The 21,883-nt window shown below is 33.7% G+C and overlaps 1 protein-coding gene across 1 annotated transcript; it reads left to right on the forward strand.

The window, feature by feature from the left end:
• The first annotated feature begins 727 nt into the window (after positions 1-727).
• Positions 728-21,443, forward strand: LOC111503200 (calcineurin subunit B type 2). Its single transcript, XM_023157453.2, has 5 exons — positions 728-859; positions 1,050-1,089; positions 1,145-1,321; positions 15,671-15,792; positions 20,308-21,443. The coding sequence occupies exons 1-5, from the start codon at positions 857-859 to the stop codon at positions 20,476-20,478; spliced, it is 513 nt and encodes a 170-aa protein (XP_023013221.1). The 5' UTR covers positions 728-856; the 3' UTR covers positions 20,479-21,443.
• The last annotated feature ends 440 nt before the right edge of the window (positions 21,444-21,883 follow it).

Genomic DNA, 21,883 nt, shown 5'->3' on the forward strand with positions numbered 1-21,883 from the left:
ATATCTGAAGAAACATTCTCCAGTTTCTAAAGACGATCTAAGTATTTGAAGAAGTTGAAATAAATTTTTTCATACATCTATAGGCGAGTTATTAAATTCAGCAGAAAACCCTGATGGAATGCTTCAATCAACATAAACCATAGGATCAATCTCAAAGTAATATGTATTTTGTTACTCTGAGGGATTAATCAGTAAATTATGAAACTATAATGGAATACTCTGGTCAAAGGTTTCTTATTTGAATATTACGAATCTGTTAGGATTTCACAGAATTGAAAAAATAAACACTTTTGGCAATTTCTGTTTCTGAACGTCCTCTGTTTTCAGTCTCCAAAAAGGCGGTAAATTTGAGTCATGAATAAAAGTCAATATAAAATTAGCAACGTGATTAAATTGATATTTCCATAACTCCGCCGATTCTTATTGTTATAGAATATACGTTCGCGGTATTTTTGGATTTTTACGAATAACATGATTCCTATAAGGTTTAATATTTGATATTGAAAACTGGGGTCTAATGTCAATGATCATTGAACTGCGCCTAAGTGGACCTGCGCATATTTGTCATTTACGAAAATTTATTTTCGTTTCTTTTCTGGATCTTAATCTAAAAGCATTGTGAGCTGTTACCTTCTCAATACAAATGTATTGAATATGTTCGTTTACAATGACATTTTCGATTCTAATCCTCAGAAAAATAAAATTATTTTGATTTCTTCAAATTACATTTTAAATCTTGTGCATGGCGCCCTCGGTGGCTGGTCACTGAATTATTCAGTGAATTATTTGTCGTTGATTTAGCAATCATTAGAAAAAGAGTCGTATCAATCATTAGCTTGAAATCAAAGAGCAGACCATGGTAAATATTGCATATAGATCATATGATTTCCTAATATACCTACAGTTTCCCGAAAATTTGCACTAATTTTTGTATGCAGCACGATGTCGAGATGTTTTAGCTTTAGCCTAGTTTTCAGGGGCAAGCCCATTTTAAGATATCATTTTCTGCACTTATATTGGCATTTTTAAACATTATCGATGTTTTTCAGGGTAACGAGAGCTCTCTGCCCATGGAGCTATGCTCGAATTGTAAGTTTGTACAAGTTTCATTTACAATACATTCTCCAATGTCATTTTTTTTTAGTTGATGCTGATGAGATACGGCGCCTTGGCAAAAGGTTCAGAAAGCTAGATTTGGACAATTCTGGTGCCCTTAGCATCGATGAATTCATGTCTTTGCCAGAGTTGCAGCAGAATCCTCTAGTCCAACGTGTTATTGATATCTTTGATGCAGATGGAAATGGGGAAGTTGATTTCAAAGGTTAGTGTACTATGTATGATAATAGATCTATCAAATTTATCGATATTTTCAATTTATTCCGCCAGATGGGTTGAGAAAAATTGTCAGTATTTTAGGAAAAAAAAGTACTTTTTTCATATTAAAGGAAATGTCTTTTACTAATCCTACAGAAGTTTGATAGATGTTTTTATTTCCCTGAGTATTTTTCATTAGAAGTAGCAGAACAGTAAGTTCCAGAATTAATTTAATGAGATTATTATACAGATTACTTGAAACTATCTTGTTTTTCATTATCTTGTATTTTTTGTATGTTATTTTCGGAAGAGCTTATTTTTTGTTGTCACATTGGTTCACATTCACATGAGTATCTCCAAAATGAATGTTTTTCTAGATGGAGCTGATTTGTTTGCAGTAAAATATCCTTCTAAAAATTCATTTTTTGAACTGAGAACCTGTATGGTAAAATCAATAGTGTGTTATCCTCTGATATTCAGGATATTCAGGATAATTGCATCAATCATGTTTTATATGTGTTCTTATACTTGATTTCATTAGATGAAATTATTTCTATTCTTAAAATTTGATTTGCGATTCCCTCATACTGTTACAAAATGTATACTAATACATGAAAAATGGTTCGTGAATTTCTTAATTTGTCATGCGGTAGGTATAATTTTCATAAAAATAAAAAATTCAGTATAGATTCATTTGAACATTCAAATTTTAACATTTAAAAGATGTTGATATCAACGGTGATACATAATGAAGGAGAATACAGTAATGAATTACTCGGTATATACAACTAGCTGTTACGTGATAATACAAAGGTGGCTAATTTGTGATTTAAATTATTCTTTTAAAGAATTCAATTGCTGTTTCTAGGATCTACTATTCAGTTTCACAGATTTTGGTAACTTCTCTCCTCAGCTTGTAGTTATGGTAATTAATCTACAAATTAAATGAATTTAATGAGAGAAGGTGAGTTGTCCATTTAGATTGCAAATATATGGATATAAGCCAATTCAAAACAACATAAACAATATGTTCACAATACACCTGTTTTTGATTTTCTTTTTGGCGAATGATTCTGCGTAGGCGTGTTTTATTTGAACTTCCATCCAGCCGAACTGTAAGTTGTAAATACTTCCAAGATTATAAAAGGTGAAAAGCTGGAGTTATGCAGTTGTTTTAAATCCTACTGATGGAGTGGTTGTTTGGAAAGATGGCTCTGATGGCTAAAATATTGGGATATAATATATAGGTTGTTTATAAGAAGTTATTTTCATTAGAAAATTACAAATGATTTTTTTTAAGTATGACTTCATGAGCTCATTGCAATTCGTAAGCTCTTAAGATACTTTTTTCTTTGGTTTCTATAACTTACAGTTGTTCTTTTATTTTTCTGAGATTGAGGTTATGGATGAGGGTGTGTGGCAAATTTTCTGTTTTCCTTCACATAATTTCTGTAGTGCGGCTCAAACTCCATTTGAACAAATTCAATGAGACACTGAGAATTGGTTAAAGATATTTTTTTTTTTGGGAAAGAAAGTAAGTTCCACAAAGTCAGGACCCACCAAATATTCATTTTTGGAATTGATCAAAGAATATAAACTTTCACAGCCGGAGATAAGTGTGTCAAAGCTATTTTCCGGGTATTTTGGCCATGGTCTACAAGTTTTTATGCTTCACGTTTCGTCTACTACTGCGGTAAACATCAAAGATGAGGTAACGGTCGTAGTGCTCGAGTTGGTGATCCAGTTATTGTTCCCGTTGTTTCCAACACAGAAACTACAATGCAGGAATTTGTCTTCGGTTTTATAAGTAGCGATTCACATTGGATTTGAATTGCTGAAGATCAGATCCATTTGGAAAAACGTTCTCAGGAAGTTTATTCCACATAAACGCAATTCTCCAGATGAAAGAGTGGAGTTCGAGGTGTACTGAGTTGAACCTCATAACGATGAGCAGCCACAGTCCGTCGCGTACCGCTCTTGGTGGAATCAAATGTGCCAAGTCATTTGAACATCTCTCGAGAAAGTATCTACAGAAGAGAGACAAATCTCCAACCTTTCTTCGATGTTCCAGGCTATCAAGGTTGCAAGTGATGTTCGCGTATCTAATTAGGCGGATGGCTCTTTTCTGGATGGGATCCAGCAACTTCAGGGTATGTTTGGGGGCAGAGCGCCATACATGAGAACAATACTCCAAAGAAGGTCTGATCTGAGCTTTATAAAGCATCAAAAGTTGTTGAGGTGTGTATAGTTTTCTGGTTCGGAACAATGTTCCAAGCTTTTGAGAAGCAATTTGACACCATACGAATACTGTAATTGTATATCATTATTTCTCTCAAGTATCTATTCATATAAAGACCAAATGCACAACGTAGATTCCATTCACTATATAGTCATCAACTCGAAAACTAAAACACTTTCCATAACAACCATAATTACAGCACTATAAAACATGACAGTACGGAATGAAATAATCTAATCCAGATGAGGAATACTCTCATATTATTGGACGTTGCTTCCCACTCGGGCGCAGTTGTCCAGGCTCCATCTATCAAAATTGACAGGAGCTTCGTCGGGGGGGGGGGGGGCATCGGTCTTGCTCGAAGCAATGCTGCCACCCCTTTTTGTCGAACTTTTTTATTATAATACCACTCAGAATTTTTTATTAAATTTCCTCCTGTTCGGAAGATCTTTGGTTTTTCTTCACATATCTTTCATATAATTGGTGCAATCATATTCTCATGTGGACATCCGGTCCACCCGGCCTCTAACCGGCGTGAATGAGAGTGCTATCTCTCATTCTCTCGGAAGATCTTTGGTTTTTCTTCACATATCTTTCATATAATTGGTGCAATCATATTCTCATGTGGACATCCGGTCCACCCGGCCTCTAACCGGCGTGAATGAGAGTGCTATCTCTCTTTAAACACTTGAAAGACTTTTCACAAAATATTTATTTTAATGATGGCACGTTCTATAACGGCGGACAGTCACAATACAAACTGAGTTCCATCTCCAACAATGGCGCCCTCGTACCTTCTTTGTGGACTGTCGTTATCGGCACGTCCGTCCACCACCATATCAGAAACGAAACTCCTTCCTTAAATTTGAGTGTATTTAGAAATGTAAAAAGTACAAGCAAACAATCAAATATTATTAATGCGTCTTCAGTTTGTCTATCCGATATAAATCGACCCGAAAAACCTAACCTTTTGATAAAAAAAATGCTTTATTATTCACCCCATGGAACATATTACCGTGTAACCTTCCCCTGTCTGGTCTGTCATTTCAAAGTTCATTCCTTACGGTCGGAGGGGGCTGCGGGGGAACTGGCGGTTAATCGGAGTGTAGAAACATAAGAATTTCTATAAACACAGTGGAAAAATTTCTGAAATACTTTTAAAAGTAACTCCATGTTACGATTTCGTGTCAAATTCATTATATTCGTCACCACAAAAAAACTACCTATTTGTGTAGTATGAAAAAATTGAAACCGTGGAAAAATTTCAATAAACAACTATCAAAAAATTTAAACGGTTAAACTATCATAATACGTCGTTTATTGTTCTCGAAATCTAAGATTGCCGACGACTCACGTTTGTATAGCTATCTCTTTACGATGTTGAGTTCAAGCCATTATTCTAATAAGAGCTCTAACTGTTGACTGGTTTCGTCTTCCTTTTTCACGTCAAGAAGAAAAGGATGAATATTTTAACGTACTTATGTTACACCCTGTATAACGCATTGACGACGTGTGTGAATTCTTTCGCCTTCCCAGCTGTTTTTATTCTTGCCGAAACACCGACGTCATTGAGTTTCCTGACTTCTCCAAGGCCTTGGCCCTGTGGTTGTCTGTTTGAATTTTTATTGTTACTAAGTTGTCGTGAAAATATTTGCATATGGAGACTTATTTTCCGCACAGCGTGTGGCTGGCCTATTGATGAATTTCCTGCAGATGAACTATTCGAAATTTCAGTGAGATCAGCCGTGCATTGGCAACTTAAGACAAGCAATTTTTTATTTACAAAAATAGAACACATTGTTTCTTATTGGATGGAACCCGCACATAGGAGATTGTTTGTTCGATTTTTCCTGGCAAAATAAAATGGAACTGTTCATACCTGTCTTTGCCACTGGTGACTAAAAAGTTGCTTTTGATTTATCAGTTGCAATTTCGTCGTGCATCAACATCATCGGAATATTTGCTGGATCAGTTAAATTACGCCCCGCATTTTATGACACAAAAATGAATGAATTTGCAGATAATGATCTTGGAAAAAAACTTTTCCATTCCAAAAGTTTTCTTGTTCACGTGGAAATAATAAAAAAAAGTAATTGACAATTTTTCAAACTGTCAATGAATTTATGAAATTTTCCATCTCGTGCTAAAGATTGGACGGATCCAAAGTTGTTTGCATTTCTCAAAATGAGCACAAAACGCATGCCGTCTTGACGATATCCATTTTGAAATTAATAGTGGTGTAGAGATATTGATAGATAGATAGATGGACATATACTTTGTTGTCCAAGAAAATACAATCTTATTAACAAAACTTGTTAAAAAATCTGGTATATATAGCACTTCAAAGAATAAAAGAAAAGAAACAATGGGGAATGTTCCTCAATTTGGGTTATTACAGCAAATGCAAGTTTGAACAAAATAAAGTTGAGTTCAATTCATGAGTTTTTCAAATTCACTTCGAAAAGTATTCAAATTGATGTTTCAAATGTTGGGTTTTAATTTTTAAAGGGATTTGTTTATAATTCACATATTGGCAACAGCGCCTAGAATGATAGGCGCATATAATATTATATCAAAATGAAATAATTTATACGTACCTTGATATTCTACTTTAAAAAAGGAAAATTATCTTTATAAATCAACGGTCAAGGCAAAATATAAATTATAGTTTAATACCATCTCCACAAGCCACATAAACAACAGTTGTTTTGTTATTTATTTATATAGAGAAAGATAGGTTGGGTGCACAAAATGTCATATATCACAGAATGTCTCGGAACTCGGAACATAAGAAAACAGAACAGCACGCCTCTGAAATATGTTTTCTTTGTTTGTCTCATACAGGTAACAGATTCATCGTCCTTTATTAGTTATAACCGATGTTGCCAAATGGTGAAATAGAAACGAATCCCTTTAAATGTTGAATGCATTATTTCATTTCCCTCTTTAAGTATTTAAATAATTTTTTGAAAAAAAGATTGTAATGATAAATTTAAAATGCGTTGTTTTAGAACTCTTTTATGAAAACTACTTGATTTTCGTCAGGAGGAACATTCCCCATTCAAAAACACAAATACCCAGCAAACCTAAGTTCACACATCTAATAGATAGAATATAACAATAGAAAATAAAATTTAACAAAGCTTGTAGACAAAATAGTATGTATAGTCCCTTTCAAAACATGTAAATAACAAATATACATAATTTGAAATACGAGGTCTATTGAAAAAATTAGTCAAATTTTTATCTTTGTCAAAAAATATTTAATCATTCATCATTATGTTGTCCCCTTCAAAATAGTCCCCTCTCAGCGTTTTTCCCAATACTCGAAGCAATTCTGGTATGCATTTTTTGGTATCTCCTTGAGCTCTCTCAGCGATTCGTTTTTTATCTCCTCGATAGTCGCAAAACGCAGGGAGCCAAATCTGGTGAATACGGTGGCTGAGGCATGATTACGGTGTTGTTTTGGGCAAAAAAAATACGTACAATCAATGAAGAGTGAGCAGCCGCATTATCGTGATGCAATATTGGACGTTTTCATCGTATTCCTTCTTGCAAACGGCGTATAACTTCAAGATGGTATTCCTTACTGACCGTACGACCATGTGGCAAGAACCCTTGATGCACTACGTTAGGCAATCGAAGAAAATTTGATCGAACCTGGCGTGCTTTTCTTGTATTAGCACTCCTTGGCTCCTCCATTGGGACGATTGGACTTTGGTTTCGATGTCATAACCATATACTTGTAATTCGTCACCAGTTATGCAACTGGTGACGCAAATCTGGATCGTTGTTGACGTCATTCAACAATTCCTCTCGTGCGACGGGTTTTTTGGTCAAAATTCAGCAATTTTGGAATGAACTTTGCTGCCACACGCTTCATGCACAAAATTTACGAAAAAATTGGGTGACACGAGCCAACCGATATGCCAACATCCCCAGCTACTTCTCTAATAGTGATTAAATGATACTCCATAACAAGTTTCTTCACTTTCCCAACGTTTTCATCGGTTGTTGATATGCTGGGATGTCCAGGGCGACAGGACTCATTCACAGAGTACAATCACCGTATGCCACTGTCAACATTTCAAGTGTTTTTTGAGCACTTTATGCTATTTCTTACACTCAAATTGGGGCAAATTTTCTGATACATTTTTTAACACGCTTTTATTAGCTTCACCTGTATTTTTTTTATTATTCATTTATTGAATTAGGATTCCCTAATATACAGGTTAGCTAACTTGAAATATAATACACTTTATATACATACATAATTTGTACAGAACAAAAAGGAATTTTTCAATTTCCATCATGAATATATTTCAACAGTTCGCTCTTGAAAACCTTTAATGATAGAGTAGATTTAATTGAATCAGGTATATCATTGAATTGGACAAAACCTTTAAAAAATAAAGTGCTCATACTATTCCTTGTATTTGTTCTATTTAAATGAATGTGACTGTTGTGCCTAGTAGAATGGTGATGAATGTCCTTATTGAAAGTTATTAATGATAGCAAGTATGGTGGGGTAATTTTATTTAATATTTTATAGATGAAAACCATGGAACAATAAAATAATCTCTTGGATACTGAGAGCCATTGTAGAGCAGATAGCATGGTAGAAATTGGAGTATACCTATTACACTTTAAAATTATTCTCATTCCTCGATTTTGTAGTTTTTGTATTTGTTGCACTTTGTTCAAATTAAAAGAGAATAAAATAGATGCACAGTAGTCAAAATGGGGTTGGATTATTGATTTATATACCATAATTTTTGTATCTGTTGATGTTATTGGCGATTCTTGAGAAGAAATATAATTTTTTTGCAATCTTTTTTTAATATATTTGAAGTGGTCGTCGAATGATGAGCAATTATCAAGTTGAAATCCCAAATACTTCACTGATGTTACTATTTCTATACGTTCATCTTCAATTTATATATTTATGTTGTTTGTATTTATCTGATTATATTTGAATTTAGTAGTAATTATCATTGCTTTTGTTTTTTTAACGTTGAGTTTCATTTTATTGGTTTTCAGATATTTTTCTACTTTCTCTAGAACTTTATTCATTCTGCCAACAGTTTCTTCTAAATTTACTCCAGTACAGGCCAATAAGGTATCATCTGCAAATGAGTTGATGAACTCACAGTCTGTAAATAATTGAATATCATTCAGATACAGAATGAATAATAGGGGACCAAGCACACTACCTTGTGGCATTCCTGTGTGATTTGTTATATATGATGAGAAATAATCGTTCACACGTACTCTCTGTTTCCTATTTGATAAATAATTACTTATCCATTCATAAACCATCCCCTCAAGCCCATATCTTCTCAGCTTCTGAAACAAAATACTTCTATCAATCGTTTCAAAGGCCCTTTTGAAATCTAAAAAGACAGCTACAACATATTTACCTTTATCTGTTTCATTAGTAAATTTAGTTAATGATAACTGTAGTGCTGTTTCACAAGAATGTTTTTTTTGTATGTATGTTTGTTTGTAACTCTTAAGCTCGGGATCTGTATTTGACAGAATTATCGACATTATTGCTTGATCTATTCGCGGGTAGATGGCGCTGTACGCAACCTCCTTGATATATCTACATTATTGCTTGATCTATTCGCGGGCAGATGGCGGCGTACGTAACCTCTTTGTTATAACTCACTTTACATGTATTTCTTCATTTGAAAAAAGGATTTATTCTATTAACACGCGCGCCTCTGTCTTATTTGTAACCCTCCTTTGCGCGCCTGCTCCCTTGGGCTTGGTAGCTAATTTTTAGGCTTCCTCTCCGGAATCGGAAAATATCAATTGTCATTTTTCTAAAAAATATACGGCTGATTGATCCCAAATTTTAGATAAAATAAATACAAAAAAAACTAATCAATAGAGTTTATTATATGATTTTCACTATAAGGGTTTTACAAAAACCGCGACACGTGTTTCGCTATACAATAGCTTCTTCAAGCATAACTGAGAGTTACTTCTAAATTACAACCTTTTATACTATAACCTAGTACCTATTCGTCTACCTAAGTAATAAATCTACCTGGATAAATATACCTGGAAAAGTCAGGTATCAATACCTTTTTTTTTCCCGAAAGTCTACCTGTAAATATACCTAACTATTATTACCTGCGAATGAACAGATTCAATAATGGCGAATTATTCAATTCAGTTTGATCGTTCATAAGATGGTGAAAGTTTTTGAATTTGTTTATTTCCATACTCTCCAACAGGTTAAGTTTCAAACCTTTCTTCTGGAAATGGAGGGGTTTGTATTCATGGTTGAACTCATGTCCCTCTGAGATTAGATGACTGGCATATGTGGAATTTATTTTTCCGTTCTGAAAACTATATTTGTGTTCCTTTATGCGGGTTTTGAACGTTCTTCCAGTTTGACCTATATAAAACATCGGACATGACCCACACGACAATTTATACACTCCTGTTTTTTTCTGAAACTGAACTTTCATCTCTGTTATTTTTAATGTGCATGCCCAAGTTGTTGTTGGTTTTGAAAGCAGTATTTACACCTTTGCTGTGCAGAAAATCTGAAATATTTGTGGTGGGTTGGCCTAAGTAGGTTAAGGTTTTATATATGTTATCCTCTTCTCTTCGAATTGGGTAAACTTCTTTCAAAGCTTGACTGTATAACTTCTTTGATAATAAAGAATGTATCAGACCACTATCATAATCATTGTTGACGGCTATTTGCTTTATTATATTCAGTTCTTTATTGAAATTCGCTTCTGACAAGGGTACATTCATCAGTCTGTGGATCATACTGTTGAAAGCTGCTACCTTATGCTGATATGGGTGCGTGAACGAATTATGAATGATAATATCTGTATGTGCCGGTTTACGATAAATTGAAAAAATCATGTTTGTTGTTAACTTTTGATATTGTCAAATCCAGAAAATGTATAGACTCGTCCTGTTCCATCTCCACTGTGAATGTGATAGATGGGTGAAGAGAATTTATGAACTTCAAAAAGTTTGTCAACTGTCTGTTCGTTCCCGTAAACATACCAGAATATTATCCACATATCTATATCAATACAGGAAACTTCTTACCAGTGGGTTCTTCTCTCCAAATCGTCCATGAAAATCTCTGCCAGAATAGGACTAAGTGGGTTTCCCATTATGAGACCTTTGCAAGATGAGTAAAACTTTTCATTGAATTGGAAGTAATTCTGTGACACCGTAAGCAAGTTTAATATTTCATTTTTCACTACTGGATTGATAAAGTTTTTGTCCAATAGATTCTCCACCAAAGTAATCGTTTCATTCGGAGGGATACTGGGAAACAGATTCTTTACATCGAATGAAATCAATTTGGTATTATCCGGGAGTGTAATATCTTGAATTTCATTGATCAAATGGTATGAATTCTTCAAACTGAATTTTGATTTGAAATTGGTGTGGCTTTGAATAATTGCAATGAGTTTTTCGGATATTTTAACTGAAGGAGCTGTGACGAAAGAAACTACCGGTCTTATCGGATAGTTATCTTTGTTTAATTTAACCAATGAACACAATTTCGGTGGTTGTGGATTCATGACTAACGATCGGAATTTTTCCTTTTCATCCATGACACAATGAATATTTTTGAAAGTTTCCTTGACTTTTTTCTGATATAAATGGGTGGGGTCGTTTCTGAGACTATCGTACATGCCAGCATTTAGAAAGTCTAAAGTCTTCTCCACGTATTCTTTGTTCAGGCCAGTTCTATTCAAATATTCAAAATAGATACAGTATGAAAAGGCTAAAAAACACGCTTTTATAGCATACGAAACTAAAAAATGAAAAATAAATATTGTTTAAAAACACGCTTTTGAAGAACATCGAACTAAAAAGTTAAAAATATTTTTTAAAATAAGCTTAAAACAATAACGAACGAAAAATATTAGTATTATTGTGAAAAAAGCGTGGGCTCTCTGTGCCATATTTTTGTATATCAAGCGCCCGTCGCTTTTTTCACAATAATACTAATATTTTTCGTTCGTTATTGTTTTAAGCTTATTTAAAAAAATATTTTTAAATTTTTAGTTCGATGTTCTTTAAAAGCGTATTTTTTAGTTTTTTAAACTATATATATTTTCGATATCAGAAAATCGCATAACCAGCAAAACACTTCCAACTTTTATGCCTCTCACCAACAAACTAAACATGCTAAACAGCTAAAACTGTGAATGTAGGTAGCCCGCGAAATTTGAACATTTACCTTATTTTTTTAGCAGACCCCGTACATACTGTCTCAATCTTTGCATCTGTTCGTCTCAAAAAGGTGCAAGGAAATTAAAATTTAGCTTTGAAATATTTTTCAGGGAATTAAGAAATCTTTGAAAGGCAGACACACCCATCCAGAATAATTCATAACGAAGTTACGTAGGTAGCGACTGATAGATGAAGTGTATTTAAATGCGCGGGTAATTATTACTTAGAACAAGAAATAATCGCGTGCAATTTTCATGATTAAAGTCAACACTCAGTATCTAGATCTGTGAAATATCACGCGATGCAAGTATGGTTTGCGGTTTACTCGAGATATCGACCAGTATATTAAAATGAAAATGACGCACCCTTAAATGGTTCGATGGCATCTGAAGCAATTCAATTTTCACGTCCAGAAGGTTTATGAAGGTGTATTTTCACTTGTAATAACACTAGTGTGTGAATTATTTTCGGATTTTTTTCGAGGTCACGATTATTTTCGAGATCAATAAAAGTATCACATCTTCAGAATCAGTGAGTGATTAAATATTTCTGATTCTTTTATCGTATCGCGCATATCACCAACATTTTTGAAAGTACTGAACTTGCCTGGGGTTATCCCAAATCTTTGACAAGATATGACGTGAGTCCTACAGTATGTTCCAACGAAAATTTGATCCGCCCTGTAAGTCAGAAACAAACGAACGTTTGACTGAACATTTCGAAAAATACATCGATTTTTATTTCTAGGAGTAATTTTTTTATATTCGGATTTCCTACATATTCAAAATACACAGTCGCATTACTTTAAACATAAATTCTCTCAAATTGAAACGGGAGAATTCACTTGAGTTTATGTTTTAAAAACATGTTTTAAGAACGTCCCCAATTTCATGTTTGTTTGAAGGTGATTGATGACTTTCATTAGTTCGGACTTCCATTGTCTGATATTATATAAAATGATTTGAAATCCCTGAAAGAACTAAAAAAGAAAAATTAAAAATTAAAGAAGAGAAATAAAAATGAATAGCTGAAAAAACAATTATAGAAAGCAAAAAATCTGAAATGAAATGATAGTGAAATAAAATACAAGTAAAAATATAACAAATGAACAAAAATTTAAACAAAATTAAAAAAGTTAAGAGATAGTGAAATAAAATACAAGTAAAAATAGAACAAATGAACAAAAATTTAAATAAAATTAAAAAACTTAAGAGATTCCAAGCAAAGTTACTTCACGACGTTTCGATTGTTAGTATCCACAATCGTCTTCGGGTGATGACGGGGCTTATATAAAATTATTTGAAATCCCTGAAAGAACTAAAAAAGAAGAATTGAGAATTAAAGAAGAAGAATTAAAAATGAATAGCTGAAAAAAATAATTATATTAAGCAAAAAAAAACTTAAAATGAAATAACTTTTAATTTAATTTTAACGTTTGTTCAATTTGTTCCATTTTTACTTGTATTTTTTTCACTATTATTTCATTTCAGGTTTTTTGCTTAATATAATTGTTTTTTTAGCTATTCATTTTTATTCTTCTTCAATTTTTAATTCTTCTTTTTCAGTTCTTACTTAGTTCTTAGTTCTTTAAATAATGTCGGACAATGGAAGTCCGAACTAATGAAATTCACCCAATGGGGAATGTTCCTCAATTTGGGTTATTACAGCAAATGCAAGTTTGAACAAAAGAAAGTTGAGTTTAATTCATGAGTTTTTCAAATTCACTTCGAAAAGTATTCAAATTGATGTTTCAAATGTTGGGTTTTAATTTTGAAAGGGTTTTGCTTCTAATTCACATATTTGCAACATTGCCTGTATCAAGTTGAAATAATTCATACGTACCTAGATATTCTACTTTAAAAAAGGAAAATTATCTTTTTAAATGAACAATTAAGGCAAAATATAAATTATAGTTCAACACCAACTCCACAAGCCACATAAATAACAGTTGTTTTGTTATTTATTTATATAGAGGAAGATGGGCTAGGTGCACAAAATGTTATATGTCACAGAATGTCTTGGAACTCGGAACATAAGTAAACAGAACAGCACGCCTCTGAAGTATGCCATCTTTGTTTGTCTCAGGTGTGTGTCTCAGGTAACAGATTCATTGTCCTTTATAAGATATAACCGATGTTGCCAAATGGTGAAATAGAAACGAATCCCTTTAAATGTTGAATGCATTATTTCCTTATTCTTTTTTAAGTATTTAAATAATTTTTTAAAGAAAAAGGTTGAAATCATAAGTTTAAAATGCGTTGTTTTAGAGCTCTTTTATGAAAACTACTTGATTTTCGTCAGGAGGAACATTTCCCATTTCATGTTTGATGTAATGACATTCAACGAATATGTAGAAGATTTTTTTCATATGCACATTATTTCGAGTGAAGTAGTTGCCATTCGGAACAAACATTTATGAAATTTTAGAATTTTTTGAATGAAGATTTTTGAAAAGGGGGCAACGGTTTTGCAGAATAATTCCCAGTTCTAAAAGACTTCATTGAAAAACATTTTGTTACTCATATATTTTTCCAAATAAAGGTACTTTATTCTTGAATGATTAATGAATGATTTCAATATTTTTTACCAGACGTATGTTGTTTGACTTACATATACTGTTTTTCGAACATATACTATGTTTTGGCGGTATTTATTCCGAATTGTACACTTGATGAACTGCACAGTATGTCAATTGTTTAGTTCTTCAAAATTTGTCATTTTTCAACCAAGAGCAGATCAAGGGCCCAAGAAGATTAGTTAGTTGAATCCTTTATCGGCCAAAAAGGATTTCACAGGTAGCTCTGTATGGGTCTGACGAAATTGAAACTGGGAACTGCCGAGATTTTACCAGCAAGAGAGAGAGAGGAAGAGAGACGAGCAGTGAGAGAGAAAAATGAGAGAGAGATAAAACAAGATAGATAGTGAAAGAGAATTAGAGATAGAGTGAGAGAGAAAGAATGAGAGAGAGATAAGTATAGAGAGATAGAGTGAGAAAGAATTAGAAGAGAGTTGTGTAGATAGAGTGAGAGATAATTGGAGAAAGAGAATTGGAGAGAGAAATTTAGAGTGAAATAGAGATATAAGCGAGATAAAGAGAAAGATAAGAGAGAAAGAAAATTGAAGAAAGATAGGAGTGAAAAAATTTGAGAGAGATATATAGAGAAAGATAGAGAGTGAGAGAGACAGAAAAGAAAGCTCTGTCTCTATCAGAGATATAGAGATTTATAGAGAGATAAGAGATATTTAGAGATGATAGAGATATAGAGAGGTAAGGGAGATATAGAGATGTGTAGAGATAAGATAGATATAGAAATGTAGAGAGATAAAGATGTAGAGAGATAAGGGAGAGATAGAGAGATAAGAGAGAGATTGAGGGATAGATATAGAGATAGAGATAATAGATATATAAGAGAGAGATAATAGAGGAATGAAGAAGCGATAAGATGAATAGGGAGCGATAGAGAGATATAAGATAAAAGAGAGAGAGAGATAAAAGGGAGAGAGGGAAAGAATGATAAGGAAGAGATATACTTAGACAATTGGAGATATAGAGTGAGAGAGAGAGAGCGAGAGATAAATGGAGACAGAGAGAGGTATTATTTTGTAATTTGTTATTTTGTAAATAGTCGTGAATTGTAAGAAAACCAAATTTTTCTCCAACTAGTTATACCTTTCAAACTGGTGATGACAAGATTTCCCTCTTCTCTTCTCCCCTTCCGCGATCTCGCGATTTAATGGCATCCTTACTCACCTGTGTTGCTTCATCGCCGTTCCCAAAATAACCGTTCATTGTGTAAAATCTCGCAACGTGTTTGTTGTTGTGCCTGTACAATATCCGCGTGAGTTGTACTTTGCGTTTCGTTTTCTTTGAAAACTTCAATTTTTTTCCAGAGTTTATACAGGGCGTGTCCCAGTTCAGCGTCAAAGGGGATAAGCTCTCTAAGCTGAGATTCGCTTTCCGAATCTACGACATGGATAACGATGGGTATATCTCCAATGGAGAGTTGTTCCAGGTGAGTAAATGGTTTTTTAGGTTTTTCTCATTATGCTTTGCAAACGTGGCACTGACAAAGACAGGTTACTGAGAGAGGAATGACTTATTTCCTTCCCATTCTTCAACTATTACTTTCAATAATATATATATGTTGTATTATCTCAAGCTTCAGAAATACTTATCGTTGAAAGTGACAAGGTGAAGCATTGTATGTTTTTAAATAATATTTTACTAATATTGAAGATTGAATTTGCTATAAGCAGACATGAGAATGACAAACTACGAGAATTGAAAAATAATGTGACCCGACAAGGATTTGAACCCTGCTCTCCTGTTCCTTAGACAGACGCATTTTCCATCTGTGTTATCAGAGCCCCAGGTTGAAATTTTTGCTGTATTTCGTTTCGGTTTATTGCATGCATTGAGGTTTACGTATAAAATCTTGATGATGCTCCTGAATTCGAGCAATTCTTGAATGAAGTAACAAGTTAATTCTGTTAAAATCTGTTTTTTTTCTGTTAACCAGCTGTCGCACTCCTACGAACGACAACCCTCAGAAGTCGAAATTTGTGCGAGCTAAGGATTAACGAGGTCTTACCTTTTAACGTGTGATTCCTAACACGTTCATCATTATCAACAAATTTCATTCTAATCGCACTAACACCGTGAGGGTTAGTCGGGTTACATTTTTCTTTTTAGTTTTTCATTCAGATGCCTGCATATTCGTAGCCTACTATTTGCAGACGACCTGAAACTATATTATAAAATCGACGACATTACTGGTTTGAGCAGTTGAAATTTTTTGATGGGCAAGATAAAACTTTCGGTAATCTGAGAAACTCAAATTAAAAAACGTTGGCTATAGGTACTGCATTATAAATTTATTATATTTTGAGTCCCGTCGATTTTAACGCGAACTCATTTCAGTTGCATAAAAGGTCGTTTGGAATTTATCGTTAATTTTACTAGCACCCCGACATTAAACTAATGCTAAGAATAGACCTCCACCTTTTATAATCGTAAAAATGGAATCGTTAAAGATTACGATTGTGATTATCGGTAAGCAGTTTCATTTCTATAAGTACCAATTAATTATTCAGTTTGTGCCAAAGAAAATAACAAGCTTTGCAAGCATGGGTATTTGGTTAATGAATTGGATATGGTGGAGAATGAGATCGATAAGAGAGTTTTGCTGATTCCTGGATTACGTGATTGTATTTTCAAGAATTATATGTGCAGGTCAAGATAAAATAAGTTTCTATTTCAGATATTTACTTAATATTGTTTCGACAAAAAATACACAATCTGCTGGATATTTGCAAATGTGATTAAAGTTTTTGATTTTTAAATGCGTTAGAAATCTAGAAAAAAATTGCTACATCTGAAGCAGTTTGTGATAGGTTGTTTTGGGATGGGTTGTGAGCTGTTTCGATAGTTGAAAGGGTTGAGATATAAGAGTTTGTATGTTATTACTATCAGTTGACTCTACTTTTCAGTGATAATGAAATAAGATACTGGGGGTTGCTTTTCATGGTTTTGATATTGCAATATTCAAGGCTCACAGTTTGATCTTTTTCTTTTTCTTACCTTTTCAACACATTTGAATGTAATCCTAATGCAATGCGCAGGCAGCTTCGTGGTGTGATAACTGGATGTAGCAATGATTTGAATGTAATTGTTTGCGAGAATATTCTCACACAAGGTTGAAATTCACCTATATTGTTGATTTTGATAATATTATTTTTGAAACGGGTGAGTGGAAAGAAGAAAACAATATCCTATCCAATCCGAATACATATACAGGGCAATTAGGTTAGGTTTCTAACCTAACCTAACAAATGAATTTGAGCTCATTTGAGCTCATTGAGCTCATAAAAATTAGCCACATTCATCAAAAATTAATGAGTGATTTTTTTGCTGGTATCTTTTTGGCAACACTGTTTTTGACAGATCACGCGTGAATCGTGTCTTGTGTCATTGTCAAACTTGTTCAGTTTGTTCTATAATTTAACCATGAATCGACTTACGAATGAACAAAGCTTGTAAATTATTGAATTTTATTATAAAAATTCATGCTCGGTGAAGAAAGTGCACCGTGCACTTCTTCCAATTTATGGGCAGTTTCGTCGGCCTACTGAGGGAGCTATTTGGAAGCTTGTGACTGAGTTTCGAACCCAGTTTACATTATTGGACATTATACCACTAACACGCATTCGTAGAGTGAGGACCGAAGAAAGAATTGCGGCTGTATCCGTCAGTGTTCGTGATGACCGTGAAATGTGGATTCCACTACTTGGAAAATTTTGCGAAAGGATTTGGATATAAAACCTTATAAGATACAGCTGGTGCAAGAATTTAAGCCACATGACTTCTCACAACGTCTAACATTTGGTGAATGGGCGCTGGCAAAGATGGAGGAAGATTCACATTTTTATCGGAAAATTGTGTTCAGCGACGAGGCACATTTCTGGTTGAATGGATACATTAACAAGCAAAATTGCTGTATCTGGAGTGAAGACCAGCCACAAGCATTACATTAGCTGCCGATGCATCCCGAAAAAGTCACTGTTTGGTGTGGATTATGGGTCGGTGGCATCTTCGGGCCGTACTTCTTCAAAGACGATAATGGCCATAATGTTACTGTGAATGGCGAGCGCTACCGTGTGATGATTGACGACTTTTTGTTGCCCAAAATGGAAGAATTGTCATGCCTGACATGTGGTTTCAACAAGAAGATGCCACAGGGCACGCGAAACAATGGCCCAATTAAGAGCTGCCTTCGGCGAACAGTTCATCTCACGTTTGGTGCCCGTCAATTGGCCTCCTAGATCGTGTGATTTAACGCCTTTGGATTATTTCTTGTGGGGTCATGTTAAGGCTCATGTCTACAGGGCTAAACCAGCAACGACTAACGCTCGGGAAGCCAATATTGAAGCATTTATACGTGAAATACCGGTCGATATGTTAGAGAGAGTGTGCCAAAATCGTACCTTGCTCATGGACCATATAAAGCGGAACCGCGAATAACATTTGCATGAAATTATCTTCAAACATTAAATTATATTGATCGTTCAATAAAGATTTCATCAATTTGTTCAAATTTTTTGTGTTTTGAAAATCAAATCCTATATCTCTTAAAAATAATCCGTTATTTTCAAGTATTAATGAGCTCAGAATCAAAAAACAGCTGCTTTTTATAATCATAATCAGGTGATACACCAAACCAACCAACACGTATCAGGCTAATTCACGGTGGATGGCACATTAGACGTGTCTGGTGAACCAGACACCGGATCACTACGAAAATTCAACGGAGAACATTTTCGGACATTTCCCATTTAAAATATTTTCGACAACGCAGTGTTGCCACATCCATTAGAAAGTAGTAGCAACTTTTATTTTTCAAATGGAACACCCTCTATATAATATTATTCTGAATTCGTATAAATTTCTTGAGGTTCATTAGCGGCGAGGCGAGGTTGAACTTCCTAGATGTTCTGCTGATAATTTTGTAACACTGTTCAAAAATAATAAACTTAATTCATGAGAACTTCGTTTGAATAGTTTTGTTCCATCGTTTTGGAGGTATTTGAAACTTCTGAAGTGACGAAAATGTCAATACTATTAGGAGAATGTCACAACGTTATTGTCAAATGGTAATCATAGCCTGCTTACAAAATTCCAAATGGGAATACCATTCTTAAGGGATATTTTCACAAATGAATGCTCATAAGTCCGAAACTTGACTAAGTAGGTATATACAAGACATACATAGAAAGAAAGCAAATTCTAACAGCTTTTTGAATTTATAATAATATACAGGGTGTTCCATTTGAAATAATCTATTTTCAGTCACTTTTTCAAGCAAACGATAAAACTGTATTTTTTCACCTCACTGTATTGGAGTAACGGAGTTTATGCTGAAGTGTGGGAAGCCTAACTCCAAACCAAATTTTGGTACCGTGGTATTCCTTGACTTAGACATCATGATTTTCGAAAAAAAAAAAATTTAAATTAATTTACATTTTGAAAACGGTAAGTGATTTAAGGAAATATCAATGAAAGTTGTCGTGTTATTGTGGTAGATTCGTAGATTCCAAAAATAATGTTATATACAGGGTGTTCCATTTGAAAAACAAAGTTGGTACTACTTTCTGTTGGAAGTGGCAACACCGCTTGGCCGGAAATATTTTGGTTGGGTAGTTATTTATTTATTCAATAATATTCTCCATTTTTTACATCTTCATTAACTAGCTCATTATAATTGATTGATATATCAAAATCTCCATATTAGTTAAAAAGGTTCAATATTTCTTATTGTAAAATTGAATTACATAAATAAATTTCACCAACATTTTTATTGTATGGTGAAAGCATAATTTGAATTCTTAGAAATAACATGATTCAGATAATCCTTTTTTTTAATGTTGGTGGGATCGATTTATATAATCACTTCATATAATTATCAAAAGATCAAAATGCTGTTCATTAAACATTGATTTTGATGATCTTATCAATTTTCTGTAATTCATAGGTTCTCAAAATGATGGTCGGTAATAATTTGAAGGACACTCAGCTCCAGCAGATCGTCGACAAGACAATTCTCTTCGCCGATAAGGATGAAGATGGCAAGATCTCGTTTGAAGAATTTTGTAATGTCGTCGGAAATACAGACATTCACAAGAAAATGGTCGTAGACGTTTAAAACACTACGACTACAAGCCCAACTCTGTACCTGATTGTTCTAACCAGCACGTTCTGTATCAACAATTGCAGTTTTGTTACATTTTGCAATTGTTTTTTGCGGACCGTGTCGCTTGATTCTGTTAGAGAACTTTTTGCCTGTCTGCTCTATCTATATATAATATATATTTTCAACTCGATATATCATCACTAGCTTCACGAAATTCACTTTCTCTTGAATCAGGTACTCGAGTTGGCACATATAGTCATCTTCTAGCTTTAAGTCTATTTAAATACTTCACTGTAAAAATCTTAAAGCTCATATGCATGTTTTGTGCTTTCCTGTTGAAATATTTTATAAAAAACAAAAATATATTTAAAAATGGTTGTTCTTTATACTTTTAATCTAGGTGTTGTGTGCGTGTATAGCTTTAAACAAAGAAACAAAGATATATATAATCTGTAATGTTAAGTGCTTAAAAATATTGCTTCGGGATGTACTTATAAGCCTTTTCACATCAATCGTTTGACTGTTTCCGAAAAGTTCCCGGGCAAGTTTTTATTTAAAAAGGATGCTTTATAAGATTTGCCTCGAATACTTTTGGAATTAGGGAGAACAACAGCTCAATGATTCAACTTGGATACCTCTAGCTGAAAGTGTACGAGAATTATCGGAAAACTTAATGAGAACCATACTAGTTTCGCTCATTTGTTTTTCCTTATGGTTCTCATACATTATTCTATCGTGTCTAGGATGAATCACTTTGTCGGTAATTATTTGCTGTAACTTCTCGTTTTGTGTGCATCGGGAACTATCACCGAATGTTATCTTGTTGGAGTTTAGTTGATTTTTATCTAACACAAGATTAGCTGTAAAGTAGCAGGTAGCTTGGACAGTTTCAATATATTGTATCATATGTTAATCTACTGTGTGATAATGTCTTAGAATTTATGTTGATACCAATAAACGTTATTCACCTCTCTAAATTATATTTTCATTCCTGAATCTATTCTTGATAGTTGTAAAAAAGTTTATTATTCGTAATACTTTCTTGTATGGACGATGATCTAGGACAGAGGTACACAACCTATTTTCCCCTTGGGCCACATAGTTGCTACTGCTAGACCTTGCGGGCCGCAATAATGAAACTGAACTAAACAAACCACTTTCAGGTTTTGCGTTATTAGAGTTAGACGTTGTTTGTAAAATACAATAAAACGCAACTATAAAAATAAACCATTTATTTAAAAATTAATGTGATGATTGATATTGACGCAAACTATTTACAATTTCTGATAAATCTGGCACATAATTACTACATGCTACTCTCAAAACGTTGTCCAGGTGCGAATCACTTAGTCGGGATCTATAACACTAGGCATTCCAGTGTTCGACCACAGTATTCGATATAGATCAAAAACCTCTA

Source organism: Leptinotarsa decemlineata, unplaced genomic scaffold, assembly GCF_025532065.1.
Source record: "Leptinotarsa decemlineata unplaced genomic scaffold, Ldec_3_MD MMD2_tig00026336_RagTag_RagTag, whole genome shotgun sequence".
In the NCBI taxonomy this organism is placed as follows: Eukaryota; Metazoa; Arthropoda; class Insecta; order Coleoptera; family Chrysomelidae; genus Leptinotarsa; species Leptinotarsa decemlineata.

Excerpts from the sequence above, each read along its gene's own strand:
- LOC111503200 (XM_023157453.2), top strand. Across the intron at positions 1,322-15,670 it reads TGGGGAAGTTGATTTCAAAG|AGTTTATACAGGGCGTGTCC; the intron begins GTTAGTGTACTA and ends ATTTTTTTCCAG. Across the intron at positions 15,793-20,307 it reads CCAATGGAGAGTTGTTCCAG|GTTCTCAAAATGATGGTCGG; the intron begins GTGAGTAAATGG and ends TGTAATTCATAG.